Source organism: Eublepharis macularius, chromosome 10, assembly GCF_028583425.1.
Source record: "Eublepharis macularius isolate TG4126 chromosome 10, MPM_Emac_v1.0, whole genome shotgun sequence".
Lineage (NCBI taxonomy): Eukaryota > Metazoa > Chordata > Lepidosauria > Squamata > Eublepharidae > Eublepharis > Eublepharis macularius.
In genome coordinates, this window is record NC_072799.1 from 52,243,390 (window position 1) to 52,262,398 (window position 19,009).

The 19,009-nt window shown below is 41.6% G+C and overlaps 1 protein-coding gene across 3 annotated transcripts in view; it reads right to left on the reverse strand.

The window, feature by feature from the left end:
- The window catches only part of INPP4B (inositol polyphosphate-4-phosphatase type II B), a 428,879-nt gene that overhangs the window by 250,494 nt on the left and 159,376 nt on the right, over nucleotides 1-19,009 (reverse strand). For 2 of the 3 annotated variants that reach the window (XM_054990215.1, XM_054990214.1), the window contains 2 exons: nucleotides 15,779-16,003; nucleotides 13,835-13,879 (listed from right to left, as the gene is read on the reverse strand). The exons of the other annotated variant lie outside the window; for it this stretch is intronic. In XM_054990215.1, the coding sequence (XP_054846190.1) occupies nucleotides 13,835-13,879; nucleotides 15,779-16,003 (270 nt within the window). The remainder of the gene's footprint in view (nucleotides 1-13,834; nucleotides 13,880-15,778; nucleotides 16,004-19,009) is intronic. 3 annotated transcript variants of the gene reach the window in all.

Below are 19,009 nucleotides of genomic sequence, written 5' to 3' on the forward strand. Positions count from 1 at the left end.
TCCTTTAATTAAACTTCAACTTGATGGATAAGTAACCGCTACCATAAAGAGACAGCCTGCCACTTGTTTAGTTGACTCTGGCATCTCTATGTTCACTCCCCAAGCATATAAATTTCAATTTCTTGCTACGTCATGTACTACAGATGCAGTGGGACTCAAAAATCAAATTATCAAGCATGCCATTTCTGAAGCAATTCAAATTTCATTGGGCCACTTTGCATTGACCATGCCTTCCTACTGAGCCCTATTTGCCCTGTTAATTTATTGGGTCAAGATATTTTATGCAATCTTAAATGCAACATTTATCATCACCCAGAAAGGACATTTCTTGAAGTTCCTGAAGCTAACCTAGATGAAGCCAATGCTTTGTTGATATTTCAAGATGACTTTTTTGCCTCCTGTGAATAATATGAGCTTACTAACTAAAGTTCCTTATGTGTTGTGGTCTTCGTCACTAAATGAAATGGATAGACTGAACATAGATAGAACCCATCAAATTCACTCTTGACAAGTTGAAATTCCTTCCTCAAGTCCTCCATTATCCATTGAATAGTGAAGCTGAAAGGACCTGGTTATTGAAGAACTTTTGGAACTTCTGTCAGGGTTATCATTCCCTGACAGAACTCATGTAATGCTCCTATCCTAACCATCAAGAAGCCAGGAAAAGATACCTATAGTTTTCTTCAAGATATCCATGCTGTAAATCATATAGCAATTTCTACCCTTCCCTTGGTGTCTAACATCAGCCACAATTCCACCAGATGCCACCTATTTCACAGTTGTGGACCTTACTAGTGCATTCTTTTTTTGGCAATTCAGCCCAACAGTAGATTTCTCTTTGCTTCCACCTTCTGTGGCCGTCAATATATATGGTGTGTTTTACCCCAAGGTTTTACTGAATCCCTTGCCTACTTTTATGAAGACATCATTTCCCCTAGAAAATCTGTCCTTATTCAGTATGTAGATGATTTGTTTTTATGTAGTCCGGACTATCCTTCTCAGTGTGACAGTTTGGTTCTCCTAACAGCTTTGGCCCACAATGGCCACAAAGCTTCCAAATCAATATTGCAATTGTACCAACCTAAAGTGCATTACTTAGGTCATACACTGAGTGCTGGCATCAGAGAGCTGTCTATGCAGAGAAGTGAGGCTGTATTGAAAATGCTGTGAACTGTCATTAAGACCTATCTTTGTGGATTTCTTGGCATGGCAGGCTACTGCCATAGGTTATGCTCTAACTATACAACCCTTCAGGATTTAACTTAAAAAGAAGTACCTGAGCCCTTTCCATGGGACATTAAACATGAAAATCCCTTTGTTACTCTCAAAAATAAATTGTCTGAGACTCCTAGTTTGGGACTTCCTGATTACAATAAACTCCTTTATATTATTTTGCCCTGAAGAACAAGGTTTTGTCTTAGGAATCCTCACACAAAAACATGAGGATAATCCGTATAATCTTATTACAGTACCACTCTGGATCCTGTCACACAAGCTCATCCTCCATGCTGTCATGGCCGCATCACTATTGGTCTTACAATCTGAAAGCATGGTCCTTCACAATGATGGTCTCGGTCCCTTATGGGGTAGAAGCCCTTTTCCTAACTCAAAAATTTAGCATCTTTCTGCAAACTACCTTACTTCTTATGAAATCCAACTCTTGGGGAAAGCCCACATAACTGTTAAGCAATGTTTTGTTCTGAATTCTGCCACTCTCCTTCTTACTCCCCTTGAAGGTGAACCGCATGACTGCTGTAAATTTGTTATAGAGATGACACTGGAACTCTGATTGTGGGTTATGCCATTACCATTGTTCATGATGTTCTTGAATTTGCACCCCTACCGGGGGTCACCTCTACACAAATAACTGAATTAATTGTTCTTACTTGTGCTTGCCATCTTGCAACAGGCCTATCATTCAGTATTTATACCTATAGCCAAAGCCGATATGAGTTTGGTGCGGTTCATGATTTTGGCCAAATTTGAAAACATAGTGGTTTCTTAGCTTTGCCATCTCCAATGCCATATCTTTCTGATCTGGTTCTCCTTGAAGACCAGGCTCCCAAATTAGAAAAGAAGACAGGCAGGACGCCTCTTCCATCCAGACAACTTGTGGAGGTCACCAGGCTGCTGCTTGGTTCTTCCATAGGCCTTTTATCTTCATGTTGCTTCCATGTTGCACAAAAACACGTCTAAGCAAAGGGGGAATGCTAAAAACTATTCAGAATTATTGATTTGCCCCTAAATTCTCCTGAACGTGTCATTGATACTTCAATGAAGGCCAAACGATACTTTATGCTGAGGACCTGTGACTGGATCTGATGTATAAAGGAGCTACAGGAGCTACTGTCAGTGTGGCGGGAGGGAGGTAATGAAGACTGTGACTCTAGGGCAGGAGAAGCTTAACCTCCTCCCCCAGTTATATTTCCCTGATAGATTCCTTCCCTAGCCAGAAACAGGCACATTTAATGTATTTGCCCTTGCCTAATCTCATCACATCTATTAAGCTAAACAGGGTCAGCCTTGGTGAGTAATTGGATCAAAAGTTCTGCTGTTTGCTCATCCTGCAGTAATGTATCACATTATGATTTCAATGGGACTGGTTACGGGGCATAAGCTAAGCATATGCAGGTCTTTTCACATACTAGACACACATTCTGGCAAGTGGTCACTTAAATGAAATTGAGTCTACCCATAAGCAGTATTTCAACCAGCCTAACCATCCAGATATTTTCCTTTTATTTATTTTTCTCCCTTAGCTTCCAGTTATAGTTGTTATAAACCACACAATATAAAATGATTTAATGAACTCATGTAAGTAACAACTCTATTTTTTCATTATGAAAAATTAGAACCCCAATGGCAAGCTGTGCAGAGAGCTTGATTGCCTTGGAGACTACCGTGAGTTAATTATGAGAAAGATATAGCTTACTTTAAGAAAGAAAATGAAAAAGAACACAAACAGTAGGGTAAATCAAGCAAAGTTTTGAGAAATTACCAGCTTTTGTTTCAGAGATTTGCTAAGCCTGGAAAACAGCTGGGGGAACTGCCAAGCTAGGCGTGGGAAAGCTGCAGGTAAAGATTCCCTACATGAATGCTTTGAATTTCCCTTTCTCCTCCTCCTTTCCTTCCTGCTTTTCCTTTCCCTATATGTAGAGGAACTAAATTTTCTCCAAAAGCAAAAAGCATTTCGCTTCTAGCTATTACTATGACTACGGTGCTTTTCATCTTCATATTTTAAAATCTGGTGTTCTTAATATGTTCCTTTCTTCTGTCATCCTTCCATCCCCTTGCCTGGGACTTCCTCCTCATGGGTCTATTCCTTTCATGAATGTAATTTTTAAATTCTAAGGTAATTAATGGACATATTTTACATTTGTGAGCTAGTTGGGGATTCCATTTTATACTCCTCATTTACCAAATGAAAGAATCTTTTAAAAGCCACAGCATTAGTCCTGCATATTTAGTTTTGAAACAGATTGAATATCTTTTATCTTTTATGATAAATATCTTTTATCATATTGTTACATGAAAGAAAACCAAAAATTATCACCAAGCATACACTCACAAGGGAGCAGAAGTCAATCCAAACTACTTGATGAGAATAAATATATTCTATTTTTGAGTGAGAGAGAACCGGCACTAGAGTGGGACAAGTAGGAGACCCATGAGATTTGTAGGGAACTGAAATCCCATCCACTCCACCAACCCATTTTCTCCCTTGTCTCCCCCTGCCACTTCCTTTCCCTCACAACACTCTACAGGCTCACCTTCTCTCCCTCATAACCCACCATGTGGGCACCTATTACTCTTTTTCATCCCCTGTTGACACTTTTTGTCCCTCACAACCCCTTGCAGGTACTAATTTATCTCCATTTTGATCTATGCTCTGGAGTCTTTGTTCAGAATTACACAGGTCATATTCTGCACAGCTCTGAAATTTTCAGCAAGCAAATATATACTGAGTAAAATGCAATCCTTTAAAACAATTCAGGGAATGAAAATAAATAAGCTTTTGCCAGCAGAAAACTCCCAGTTCTTGCACCTGTAGATTTGTGAAAAAGCAATGTCCCTGCCTCATATTGAAGACTTCATGTTTATGGGACATTAAGACATACCAGGTAAAATGAAGAACCAGGCTAACCAATACATTGCCTACTCAAGTAGAAATTCTCAAGCAGTTCTCAAGCAAAGAAATTTCCAAGGGAAATTACACTGCAAGATTACTGAAATTGAGTTTATTTGCAAATTTAGAATAATGGACCTCCCCCCGCCCCCCCAGGTTGAATTGTGACATAGGATTTTTCTCACACTATGCTAATTTTCTGCACTTCTCACCTCTTGCTCTATCAAACTAAGACTTCCTGAGACTCTAATTTACAGTACTCCTCCCACCCTCTGCCTGGATTATAAAGACTACTACCTTTTTCCCACTCCTTGTATCTGACAAAAGGAGCTTTGACTCTCGAAAGCTCATACTTTCAAAACGTAGTTGGTATTTAAGATGCTATTGGAACCACCAGATCTAACTATTCAACCTCACTTTCATAATAAAAAGACCAGAACATTATAGAGTCATGTAGTATATATCTGAAGCACATACAGCCCTCCTGTGGTACAAACAATACTCCAACCCCACCACTCACCCCCCGCACATATACCTGATCCAATCAGGTACCTGCAGCCCTTGGGAAATTAGTTCCCTGCAGCTGCTATCTTTCTGAGGGAACATGTCATATCCAGTTGGCCTAGAGATCCTTTAACTGGCAATGGTATTTGGGACCTTCTGCATGCACTGGCCTGCCTTTTTATTTAAGTTTATTTATGATATTTATTGAGAATTTTTCCACCATTAGGTACCAGATAAGAAAGACCTTACTTGATCAGACCAAGGATGAATTTAATCCAACATCCTGTTTTTAATAGTAGCCAGCTAAATAACATAAGGCAACAGCACTCTTATTTGTCCCCCATCCAGCAAATGGGATTCAGTGCTGTAACATTTTAAATAATAATATCATTTCTTCTAACAGCCAGCATACTTGTTTTTTTAAAATAGGTAAATAAGTACTTATGGCGTTCACATCACAATAAAAGCAATAGACTTACTTAAAAAACAGTAACTTGAAACTAAGGTACAATCAAAAGAGATATCTCAGTGGACCACCTTGTATATTTTGTGGCTACACAGTATAGTGAAAACCAAGATAATCCTCCTCTCAGAACTGCTATATATAAATCTATATCTAAATAAACAAACGGGCAAAATATATTTTTAAAAAATCATATGGGAGAAAAAGCCATATTTAAACCCAATATTCTGTATTAATCTAGGGATAATCTAGAGATCTGGCAGGGGGAGATGGAAGGGTAAGTGGGGAGACAGTGTCATGGTAGTCTATTAGGATTCTATCCCCCTGGCTCAATGCCCAGTCCAGGACTCTGTCCATTTTGAAAGTTTGTATCTAGTGTTGAGAGTGCACTACAGGAAAGTTATTCTGTTGTGTACTGCTGCCTAACAGTCTCCCTGCTTGAGCTGGTGGAAGTGGTCTTAGAGGTGGTGTTGAAGACTCCTAAGCTGGTTGTCTTGGAGTATTTCAACATCCATGAAAGGAGCTGCTCAGGATATCATGATCTCCATGACAACTAGGGGCCTGTCTCAGGTAATATGTCAATCCGAGCGCACATTCATCCTGTGCTGGGCCAGCTGCACTGGCTCCCAGTGGAGTTCTGGATCCGGTTCAAGGTGTCAACCTTGGTGTTTAAAGCCCTTCACGGACTAGGACCTGCATACCTGCGGGACCGCCTCTTCCATTACATCCCCTGTAGGGTGTTGCGCTCTGCAGACAAGCAACTCCTGGTGGTCCCCGGCCTGAAGGACATCCGTCTGGCCTCAACCAGGGCCAGGGCTTTTTCTGCCCTGGCCCCGGCCTGGTGGAATGCTCTCCCGCTGGAGATCCAGGCCCCGCAGGACCTGTTACATTTTCACAGGGCCTGTAAAATGGAGATGTTCTGCCGGGCCTTTGGCTGAGTGCCAGCGAGTGTCCTCCTGCTTCCATCTAAGACCACCACTTCTTCTGGGGCTGCCCTTGGCCATCTGCTATGCCCATATACGGACTCCCAATATCTGTTTAAATAGCCTGCTCCTGGACTATTTTAATGATTTTTTTAAAAATTATTGATTTTATGTTTTTGTGATTTTAATGTATTTTTTAATGTTGTTGGCCACCCTGAGCCCATCTGTGGGGAGGGCAAGGTATAAATCAAATAAATAAATAAATAAATAAATAACAGGCGCCACACACTCTGCAGAACACACTCTTGATCTGGTGTTTTGTTCTGGGCAGAAGGAAGTTGACCCAAAGGTGTAGAAATTGAAGATGTTCCTCTTGTCATGGACAGATCACTACTTACTGGGGTTTAGGCTTAGAGGGATACCAAGACTCTGCAGGAGTGGGGTATCAATTAAGATAATAATAGCTTCATAGCCTGATGGATCCAACTGGTTTTCAGATGGCACTAGAGAATTTTCCTGTCAATGCCCAGGTTGACCTCTACAATGAGGAAATGACCCAGGCAATTGACACTATTGCACCTAAGCACCCTTTCCCAGGTCAATGAGCCTGGGCAGCCCCTAGATTTACTTAGCAGCTATGGATAATGGAAGGCCAATGAGACAGCTAGATGACAGTGGAGAAAGACTTGGTAGGAATCAGACAATGCACAAGGTACAGCTCATTTTAAAGTCTACTCCATAGTGGTGATGGCAGCAATGAAACAATATTTCTTCACCAACATTGCATCCACACAGTGTAAACCTGTGGAACTCTTCCAGGTAGTCAGGGGACTATGAGGCTCCAATCTACAGGAGGAAGTAGACTGTGCTGCAGCCAGCCTGCTACAATTATTTTGCTAAGCACTTTGCAAATAAAATCTTTTGCATCAGTTCCAATTTGGGATTAACAGCAACAGAATTGGATGGTCTGAGGGTGCCAATTTGTCCAGTTGTGTGGGGTACCTTTCAGATTGTCCAGGCTGAGGATGTGGACAAGATTCTTGGAAAGTGAAAACGTAACCTTTGTTTGTACAACCCTTGCCCCTCTTTGCTGCTTAAAGCTAGGGTGGGGGCTGCTGGACTGGGTCCAGGAGACCCAGGAGATTAGAATAACTACACTCTAGACTCAAATGTACCCTTCTTGAGCAAAGTGATTGAACAAGGTGGCTGGCCAGCTCCAGGGATAAAGCAGGTTGTTTGGATCCATTCCAATCTGATTTCAGGCCTGGTCATCAGCTGAAATAACCTTGGTTGCCCTGGTGAATGATATGTGCCAGGAGATGAATGGGAGAATGTGATCTTGTTAATTCACCTGGACCTCTCAGTGGCTTTGGATGCCATTGATCATAGTATCCTTATCTACCATATTTTGAGATTGGGACTGGGAGGCAGTGTTCTGCAGTTCCAGTCCTACCTTGAGTGTAGGTTTCAGAGCATGGTGCTTGGGGACTACTTACTCTGTCCATTGGCCTTGGGCCTATGGGCTCCCTGAAGATTCCATATTGTTCCTCATGCTGTTCAACCTAGGAAAGGTCATCCAAAGATTTGGGCTCAGTTGCCACCAATATGCAGATAACACTCAACTCTATCTCACTGTTCCAGCATATCTCAGGGAAGCTGTGGTAACTTTGAACAGGTACCAAGAGGTATTTTGGGGTGGATGAAAGCTAACAAGCTGAAACTTCATCCAGACAGGATGAAGGTACTACTGAGAGGGAAGGTCTGACCAAAAACATTGGCTATCTCCTGTTCTAGATGGGGTTGGACTCCCCCAGAGGAACAGGTTAATAGCTTGGGGTGCTCTGGATCTAGGCCTCTTGTATAAACAGCAGTTGCCAAGGGTGCCTTTCACCAGTTCTTGAGAGGGAAATATCTTGCCAATGTAGTACATCCCCTGGTAACATCTTTTTTTTTTCTAATTACTAACATCAAAACTACAAGCAGAAAAAGGAAAAAGGAAACAAGGGGAGAGGGAAAAAACAACATAAGAACGCAAACTACAACTACAAGTATTGAATTCCCTTCATAATACAATTATTTAAAATTAAACTTTCTAATATGCTATTAGATTGGTAGATCTTATAAGATACAAACTACAGTCAGGATGTCTTCTCCCCCCCCCCCCCCGCCCCTTGCGTCTCGGTCTCAGTTCTCTTTGAACAGCTACAATAGCTGCGCTCACTCCCTCCTCCCCACTCCCCCCTTCAGATTCTGGATCTTCTTCTTGCTCGAACTCTTGATGATTAAGCACAAAATCCTTCAGCTGTACTTCCGATATTATCTTGTAGGCTTGGTCTTTATATCTAAACCAGATGCCTTCCGGAAATAACCATTTGTATTTTATATCACGCTTTCTCAGAAGAGCTGCAAACCTTTTGTATTTGAATCTTCTTTTCAGAGCTAAAAATGGAACGTCCTTCAATATCTTAACCTTGTTGCCAAGAAAGTCCAAGTCCACGTTGGTCGAATTGTATAAAATGGTGTCCCGAGTCTTCTTAGATGAAAAATCAATAATAATCTCGCGAGGCAGCTGACGCTTCTTTGCATATTTTGAAGGTGTCTGACGGACTTCCAGAATATCGCTTTTTAACTCTTCTTTAGTTGCCTTTGCGAATGACGCCAAAAGTTCCGACACCAAATCCTTTAAATTTTCACTTTCCTCCTCCTTCACATTCTGTAAACGCAATACCGTCTGAGCACGATCCACTTGTAGTCCTATCAATTGATTCTCCAAAAGCTTTACTTCTTTGTTTGTAGCTCTCATGAGTGTTGCATTTTCATGAGCAGATTCCTCTGCCTCGAGCGCTACATCTTTAATGGTTTTCACTTCATTTTCAACTGAGCCAACCCTTTGTCCGATTTCATTTAGCTTATCAACAAAGGGCTTCATAGCTTCAACGACCGACCGTTTAACCACCTCTTCAAGAGTCTCTCCCTTCCCCTGCAACACAGCCGAAACCGATTTGCCCACAGCAGGGCTCTGCTTTTTCGTCGCCATCTTAGAGGGGGGGGTCTGCCAACTAAGTTCCAAAACTCAATGAAGGGGAAGATATCCGAGCCTTCTTAAGCTTCAACTCCCACCAATCCTTCGCATACGCTTAGAGTAACAGAAGGGATCCGCTTACTTACAGGTTTTCACCTTAAATCTGCTTGTTGCCGTTCTCCATGGCCCGACAGCACGCGATGTGCTGCTCAAGTCTGCCGGCCTCCATAGGAGCAGACGGGCTATTTACCCCCTGGATCGACTTCAGGGGGCTCTTCCCACAACGCTCCGGACCCTGACCCCCTACCTGGGAGTCCTGGGGGTTAACCCTCGCAGGTCAACCACCCGGTCAGGCTGCTCGGCCGCTTCCTCCCGGACCTGCGGAGAGGAGCATCCGACATGGCCAGGAAAACGAAACCGAATCATCCCTTGGTAACATCTAGATTACACGACTGCATTGTGCAGTATGTGGGGCTGCTCTTAAAGACTGTCCAGAGCTTCAGTTGGTACAGAATTCTGTGGCCATTATGCTGACTGGAGTGGGTCATAGGAACCATATCGCTCCAGTCTTGTTTCATCTATGCTCATTCCCAATTTGCTTTGGGGTTCAATTCAAGATGCAGGTATTGACCTTTAAAGCCCTATATGGCTTGGGACCAGTTTAGGACCATTGTCTCCTGTATGAGCTTACTCATTCACTCCAGTCATCTTTTGAGGCCCTATTTTGGGTGCCCCACCATCTCAGTCTAGACAGGCAGCAACCCAAGAAAGGACCTTCTCAGTCATGGTACCAGAACTTCAGAACTCCCTCCGCAAGGAGACATCTGTCCCCCTATACTGTTGTTTTCTGCCCACAGGTAATGACTTTTTTGTTTTGTCAGGCATACACCCAATAACTCCTATTGGCCCTCCTCCCATTTTCTTTTCGTGTGTTGTGTATTTATCTGTGTGTTTACTGAATTGTTTTTATACATTTTTAGATATTGCTTTAAATTTAAAATGTTTTAAACTGTTGTTTTAAATTGTATTTTAGTATTTTAATGTTTGCTGCCTTGGGGACCCTATTTTGGATAGAAAGATGGCACACAAATTTTTAAAATAAAATAAATAAAAAGATGAGTTGATGTCCCCCTTGCCTCAAATTATATCAGCTGAAAAATGGTTCACTTCTAGGGATCTGTTTTCTTCTCAGTTTGACAATCATTTGCTCCAAGACCCTCATTCTCCGTAACAACAGAGGAAATATCAGCATAGGAATGCGACCTCCCTGTTGTTATGATAAAAAATGTAGGATGCCTGGATTAACACAAAGGGAAGCCTAATATACAGAAAACATTCTTTCCTTTGAATGAAGCAATACATTCCTCAAACTTTAGGATGGGAGAAGATGAGTTCGTTTCTGGAGACAAACAGGCAGGATGGAGATGACCATTTTCTCATCTGCCAGGAAGGGCAAGATAAATGGCTACTTGGATATTCTGGATAAAACATAAAGGTTTTAGCAGGTGTGCCTTGTTTGATTGGAGAAATAATACAAAGCAATAAATGTGGGGACTCAAAACCCAGTTTCATGACAGGCCAAACTAAAATATTCCTAGCAATAAGGGACACCCCATCAGAGTTGCACAAGACAAGGACTGGGAAACAGGGAGCAATGGAGGCAAGTCTATTCTGACCAGTCTCTATTTTCAAAGTTTCAGAGGCATTCTGTCCATTCCAGAGAAGGGAAAGCCAAGGTAATATCAGTGACTGTACAACTTAGTCTCATTTTTAAAAAACGCTTTTCTTCATTCTGTACAGCCTATAGTGTTCTGAAATAGTTTTCCAGTTCCTTGTGCACTTGTAAACTGATATTGCAATTTGATAAAGATCTTTTCCTTTTAAAGATCTCAAACTGTAATAAAAGATCTCACCCAGGATGCCTGACTGCTCATTCCATGCGTAGATCAGAAACTCCTGACTGGGTTACAACTAGACATGGGCACGAATTCCCAAAAAACTGAACCATGGGGTTCATGGTTCGTGGGTTTTCACGAACCATGAACTCCCACGAACTGGTGCAAGTTCATGAACCGGTTCCTGGGGCATTTAATCATTTAAAGGGCCCCTTACTGCTGCTTGTAAGCGGCAGGTCCCTTTAAACTATCAGCTGGCAGGCAGCAGGGGGGATTCCCCCCCTGCCAGCTGATAGTTTAAAGGGACCTGCCACTTGCAAGTGGCAGGGCCCTTTAAACGGCCCAAACCCCAGCCCCACACTTACCTTGCTGCTGGGATGGTGGAGGCCTCGGCCCAGCCACCCTGTGGGCCCAGCCTCCTCCTGTGAGGGGCGTTTTTCACAGCAGAGGCCAAAAATGGCCTTCTCACCCCTCAAATGGCCACTGATGCCCACCATTTGAGGGTCACAAAGGCCATTTTTGGCCTCCTCCGCTGCTCTGTGGGTCTGCGCAGCAGCAGAAGAGGCCAAAAATGGCCTTTCCGCCCCTCACAGGAGGCGGCTGTGGGCCCACAGGGCGGCTCCATCACCCCAGAAGCAAGGTAAGTGTGGGGCTGGGGCTGGGGCTGGGGGTGTGTGGGCTGGGGTGGAGGGTGGGGGGCTGGGGCTGGAGTTTGGGCCATTTAAAGGGATCCCCCCCTGCCACCTGCCAGCTGATAGTTTAAAGGGCCCTGCTGCTTGCAAGGGGCAGGAAAAGTTTAAATGGCCATTTCCCTGGGGAAATGTTTTTTGGTTCGTTTTTAGGTTTGTGCCCATCTCTAGTTACAACAGTTAACTGGCTACAGAAGGGTGTATGTGAGGCAGTTCACACACATGCATGCACACAGCCCCTATCTGTGCCCTCAGGCTCCAAGTAGAGAAAGGAAAGACAGCACTTAAGTTGTGACAGCCAGACCAAATGAAGAAGAAGAGGGGGCTGTGGGCAAGCTTACAAAAAATATGCAAAACAGGCCAAATAATACTGATTACAGAACAATTCTGCATGCTGGAGGTGGTCTTAAAGTAATGCATAATAAATAATTATTTCCTAAACCTTTGAAAGCACCCCACGCCCCCAGAAAGTACTAAGTCCCCTCTTCTTTGTCATTTACTTCACCAGTTTATGTTCTTTAACCAGAAACCTAAAGGTTGGATTTTTTTTAAAAAAACACACACTCTCATTGTCTGGTGCATCATTCCAGAACAACTGTGATAAAAACCCTACTTCTTAAATCAGTGAAATCTCAGCAGGACACTTTCAACTGTTAAATAGCTTTTCAGACTCAGATATCCATGAGATCTTCACATAACAGATTAAACATACTTGTTCAAAATATATCCTCCAAAATATATATTTTAGTTTAAAAAGAGAGTAAATCAAGCTAGCCCAGTCTTCTATTTTAGCAGATCTACAAGAAACCCTTTCTTGGTCACTATCTTAACATACATATAGCTATAAAAACTGCTCAGGTTCTTCACCAGTTTTCTTCTTAACAAGTCAGGTTACAATTATTCAGCAAAAAAGAAATATTTTTTTTCAATTCAATTCAAATACCTTTAATGGCATACAGCAAAAAAGAAATGTAAACAAACAGATGCTGGCTTGGATGCATAACGCAGGATAGCAAAAAATTGTCTGACAATAGGATTTTATGTTTCCTATCAAAGCATCTGTCTTCTGCTATTTGGGCTGACTTGTTGCTCCTACCTCTCTTGCTCCCACACATTGGATCAGCACAGGACATAACCCATTGCAAAAGCAGATCAGCACCTTGATGCTTCTGTTGATAAGTGCCACCATTAGCAAGGAACTAAGCAGCATCTTGTGCTCCCACAGCCTACGGGAATTCGAGGTTATGCACTCACAATACAACACCCTAAATTGTATTTCCCAGTCATTGTTAACCAGTACAGGCTCTTTCAGTAACTGACACTATTTAACTACCTGAGAAAGACTGAAAATGAAACAAAAAACATCACAGCAGTGATAACTGGAAGCAGAAGCAGCAATAGAGACACTCCTGTCAAAGCAAAGTGAAAACACTACTGCTAGTGGGGATGGTTCATTTCTGCATGCCCTTTACTGTCTAAACTGACCTTATGGTATTCCTTACTTCTGGGCTTAACTCCTGCTATTAAATCAAAACTATATTTTGCAGATATGTTTAATATAATCATATAAATAACAATCATCTGGAAAGTAAATGCAAGTGAGGTTTAAAAGCTTGGAAATTGAATAGGCTTCTTTCGAGGAAACAGCTACATGTTTTTGAAAGCAATGTAATTCAGTTTAACAAAGCAAAGATTATTATTTTTACATTTATGCATATCTTATGAAATGAAGCCATGTTCAGTAAATTAGTAAGCTTGACTGAATGAACACTTTTAGCTATGCTACATGCACCTGAATAAAGGGAATGGCATGTACTAACTAATAAGATACACTTTCCCAGAGAGACATTTTCTTTCAAAAAAGAGACACTCCAAAAACTGCTGTAACTTGAAATTAAAATCTTCCCTACAATCTTTACATGATTATATTAATGACTTTGACATTAAGTATGTTATAGCTGAATAAAATACAGAACTGCATATATAGCAAAAATATTACATTCCATATGTTTTCCAGTCCCAGTTTTTAAGTGTTAATTTAAAAAAAAATTCTGAGCCAGTTCATCCACAAATATAACCTGAACCCCTTTTTCTTACGATATTTTTTTTTATTTACAAGGCTACTTTATAGAAGACTATGGTCCAATACTAAACTGGAAAGAGAGATCTCTGGTGTAACCTGAGTTCCACACAAAATGAAAAGTTGTCTTACCAAGACAGAATTCAAGCTTTGGTTCACTGGCAGTCCTCTTAAGACCTGTTATAAAAACAAGTTTTAATTAAAATATATACAACAAAAGTTCACATATTAGTATTTTCTTTCCACTGCTAGCCAGTGTGGTGAGATGGTCTGATTGCTAGAACAGGAGCTCAAGAAGACCAGAGTTCGAATTCCCCATCAGCTAAGAATCCACTGTGTAATCTTTGGCCATTCATACCTCTCTCAACATAACCTATCTGACAAAGGTTATGATGATAAAATAGAGGGTGGAGAGAGAAATATGTATACTGCCCTCAACTGCTTCAGCTAACAGAACAGTAAAAATGTAATATATATTTGGTGCAAGTACTAAATACATTGCTGAGCAACCTGACCTACTGAAGACAATGCACAATTGTGTAAGCTAACAACTAAGAAGGAAATCCACTCTTCACTGTGGGAAAAACTAGCTGTTTATGTTTATATTCAAATCTTAAAAGCTTATACTCAAATCTGAAACAGAGTTGCATCTTTCTAGGTCCATTGTCCTGTGAATCTATTCAAAGTTGCCAGACTACTGTCTTCAAAACTGTATTTCCCCAAATCTAGCGCATACTGCTGTTCCTTAAAGCAGACTGCGTTGCATTACTACTTCATTAGAAAGGCTGATTTGGTCGGATCACCTGACTAGATTTTTAGAAACTCTATAAAGGTGACAATGTTCATAGCAAACTAAAGAACACAAAAATTTACACCTCATTCCATTTGATGTTAGTGGATCTTCCAGGCAAGCGTATTTAGAACTGCACTCTTAATGAAGTTTAAGGCCACAATCTAAGAGCTAAGACATACACCTACTTGAGGCTTTGGAATACTTTCCTAGGAAAAGCAGACCCACTCCCAATCCATACAACAAACTGGTATCCAAACCTTCCAGAAAAAGCACTCTTATCTGGAAAACCTAAGTCCTGGTATGAGCAGAAGTGATTGTATCTAGAATTATTAGATGCTCACAACAAAAGCGCTTTGCCTCCGGGCCTAGTTTATCTAGATTTTTGATTCTCTGGTTTATTTAGTTTCTTGATATGGCAAAGCCTAATGGCAATGTATGATAAAGCCTAACAGATATACAGAACTTGTATCTAGGAAATCTTATGGTAAGCCAATCTTCCAGCCCAGGTTTCCGTATGTAAAATGGAAACATTAATTATCTATCTTCTTAGGCTGACATGTAAATGTAAAGAGTGTCAGATGAGGAAGTGGGAGCTGCATGGTATAGTGGATGGAGTGTTAGACTAGGATCTGGCTCCCAGGTCTGAATCTCTACTTCCACCATACAAGCTCACTGGGTGACCTTGGACCTGTTACAAACTCTCAGCCTAGCCTACGTCACAGGGTCATTTTGGGGAGGAAATGGAGGGGGGAGAATGATGTTCTAAGACATTTCAGTTCCCAACTGGAGACAAAAGAGGGATATAAATAAATACAATTGAATTCCCACTCTGCTATGTGTAACCTTTGGCAGTCACACACTCTCAGCCTAACCAACTTAATAGCTCTGTTGTGGATAAAATGGTGGAGTGGAGAATAACATAAGCCACTTTTGATCTTTAATGGAGAGAAAGGAAGGGTATTAATGAAGTAAATAAATACCAGGTTGTGAACGTGGTAAGTACAATATTATAAAACTCTATGCATATTAAAAGCTTTGTAGAAATGCATGTAAGCATAATTTGTGAATAAGTATATGAAAAACTAGACAAACTGATAGCCCTACATCTCTTTTCCAGGAATATGTAGTATGAGCCGAACAGGAACACATCATATGACATGCATTCTCAGTATTATATTAGCCCCAGTGCATTTCTAATCTGCCTACAACTGGTGCTTTTACAGAAGAGTTAAATTTTTCCAATAGCATGTGTAGGATTCACATACAATAAGAAGCAAGCTTACTTGTAAGCTTAGACTCTGCAAGACTGTCCGCCTGTACCAGGGGAAGAAATTGCTGTTCTTCATCTGCCGTTGTCTCTTCCTTGATTTCCATTATCAGACTCTGGAGCTGCTGGATTTTATTGCGCAGACCTTCAGAATTTGCCTCTCCAAGTGCCACAGCCCAAGATTCACAATCAACCCTTGAGGCAGCTTCAAGGTAAATATCTGGTTCTCCACTCTGAAACTCTGCACTCAGAAAACATGGACACACTTTCATTAGTTCAGACATTAAAATGTGTGTTTTTAAGGCTCACAGCAAGATTGATGCTTGTAACAATACAAAACATCATACAGCTTTCTTCGGTGTCACAAAACCATATGAAATCAAAGTGCTGCTGCTGCACATTTGATGCAACACAAAAGTCTTCACTGCACAAATGAGAGCAGTTAATATATCCCAAATCTAGGTGGCAGTATCATTAAGCTGAAATGTGAAATCCCCCAATTTGGAATATTTGGCAGTTCAGCAGGTACCTTTCAGTGCAACCAACTTAAATAAGCATTTGATTTAGCAGTGAGGACTGGTAGAATTCTGTCAAATGGACTAGAGGGATTCATTAGAGCACAAAGTGTCCATTATTCCTTTTATTAGAGCTGCCCTTTACATTCAGCTTCCCATTCAGTCTTGTTAAGAGTACTGCTCATCAATATCAGGCAAAAAAATTTAGAACCACATAGCTCCTTCAGGATGAGCCAACAGCTTGTATGGGGAGGCTTCTGTCTCATTTCTATCTACCAGTCTATTGTTGTGCTGTCTGACAAAACTTTGTCTCATGTTCAATCTATTTTTTTCCATTAAGCTCCCAAGAAAATCCAAGTAAAACAAGGGTCACTCATTTGATTGAAATTCACAAAGGAAATGGTCTCTATGCATTTAAAATTCTGCCATATAAACAGTTTCATTTAGTTGCAAATTCAGAGTGGCACAGTCTAAATGATCAGGCACAAAATACAGAAGGGAAAAAAATCAATGCCGCTTTAACAGAAGACTCCAACTGATTTTAAAAGTGTTAACTTTCTACAAGAAAAAAAGTTGGTTGTTGCTTAGGCTTGAAGAAACATTCAGAAAGTTATCTATTAAAGCTAGATTCCTGCTAGTCAATAAACTACAGTGGGATAGGACTACACGTAATACTGTGATAGGTTTCAAGTAGAGATGGGCATGAACCAGAAAAAAAAATAGAACCATGCAGTTTGTGGTTCGTCACGTTTCACGAACCACGAACTTTCATGAACCTGCCCCAGTTTGTGAACCAGTTTGTTTGGTTGCCCACTATGGTTCGTTTGGTTGCCCACCATGGGTGCCCAGGTAGAGCTTGATGGGATAGGGGTGTATGAAATCATTCCTTGCACCATTTCCCCCTGAAAATGGCCACCTCCAAACTGCTTTTACTTCCACTGGGGAAAATCTACAGGCACACATATTTTCCCTGACTGGAGTAAAAAGTTTGGAGGTGCTATGGGAGGAGGGGAGAGAAATAATATGTTAAACTCTTTTTCAGGACTTGATATGATAACTGCCTTTATTAAACCTTCCAAAAAAATCATTCTGGGAAATCTTCGTGAAATGAGTAAGAATGGAACTAGTTCAAAGGATTAGTATGTTTTGTATGAAAATTGCACATAGGCCATACATTAGACAAACTATATATGGGAAACATCTCTAATGGCCTCCCTTCCACATATGGAACTACGCTTGGAAAAGCATCAGTGAGCAAGCTGAAGTACTTTCACTTAGAGCCTCTAGGGATCTGCCAGAAATTTGGAGAAGTCATGGTAAGTTTGGGTATTGATGCAAATAATTTGTAATAACATTTTTTTAACGTTCTTCTATTATTTGGGTTCCCAGGTGCCCACTGGTGGCAGGCAAACTCCTGGCAGTTTGCCCCTCTGCCTGTCAATTGCTGGCAATTGGTGAGAGGTGGCAAACTGCACACCAATTGCCTGTCACCGGCAGACAACCCAGGGAAACCCAGATTGCACACTCCTGGCTGGGCACAACGGCATCACTTCTGGAAGAGACATCATTGCTCTGGCTGTGGGAGTGGTCCTGCACTCTGCACAGGGACAATTTCGGCTCCAGGAGAAGCACAAGAGCACTCCCACAGCTGGCACTATGATGTCACTTCTGGATATCATTGCACCCAGTTGGGAGTGGGTGCTTTGCACATGTGTGAAGAAGAAGATGCCTGGTAAGTAGCAGGACTGCCCTCCCCCCGCGCTGCCCTAGGGAGACCTGGCAACCCTGTCTATTATGCACTTTCTTTTGATACAGGATGTTTGATGGCCTAAATCCAAAAACAAGTTTGCTGGTTTCTTCTCCATTTCACTCCTCTAAAGACAAACACACCTGTTCCAAGCAAATGTTTGTTGTACTAACTGACATGCATGTTCAGCAAGTTTCTTTCTAGTTTTAACTTGACTACTTCTCTCAATACTGAAAAAGACATCTTCAGCAATAAAATGCAGATTTTTATGTAAGTCTCAGTATGAAGAAGGAAATGAACCTTACAACACCATTGCCCTGCATGGTGTAGTCAGGGCTTTTTGGGGGAGAAAAGAGGTGGTGGAACTTAGTGGGTTGCCCTCGGAGAAAATGGTCACATGGCTGATGGCCCCGCCCCCTGATCTCCAGACAGAGGGGAGTTTAGATTGCCCTCCACGCCGCTCGGCAGCGCGGAGGGCAATCTAAACTCCCCTCTGTCTGGAGATCAGGGAGCGGGGCCACCAGCCATGTGACCATTTTCAAGAGGTTCTGGAACTCTGTTCCCCCACATTCCTGCTGAAAAAAAGTCCTGGGTGTAGCAATTAAGAGTGTCAGATTAGGACCTGAGAGAACTGAGTTCAAAACCCAGTTCTGCCATGGAAGCTTTCTGGTTGACCCTGGATCTGTCACAATCTCTCAGTCTATCCTACCTCACAAAGTTGTTCTTGTGAGGATAAAGTGGAGGAGGGGAGAATGATGCAACAAGCTGCTTTGGGTCCTGATTAGGAAGAACAGCAGGATATAAATAAAAAATAAAACAAGTAATCATGAATAACTTGCTAAATTTAGCCTCAATAATCCTGCTATTATCACAGAATAATAGTGTAATCCTGTGTAGACATACTCCAGTCTAAACCTATTGATTTCAATGGGCTTATACTGTATTACCTCTTCCTAGGACTGCACTGTCAGTCTTTAGATTCCAT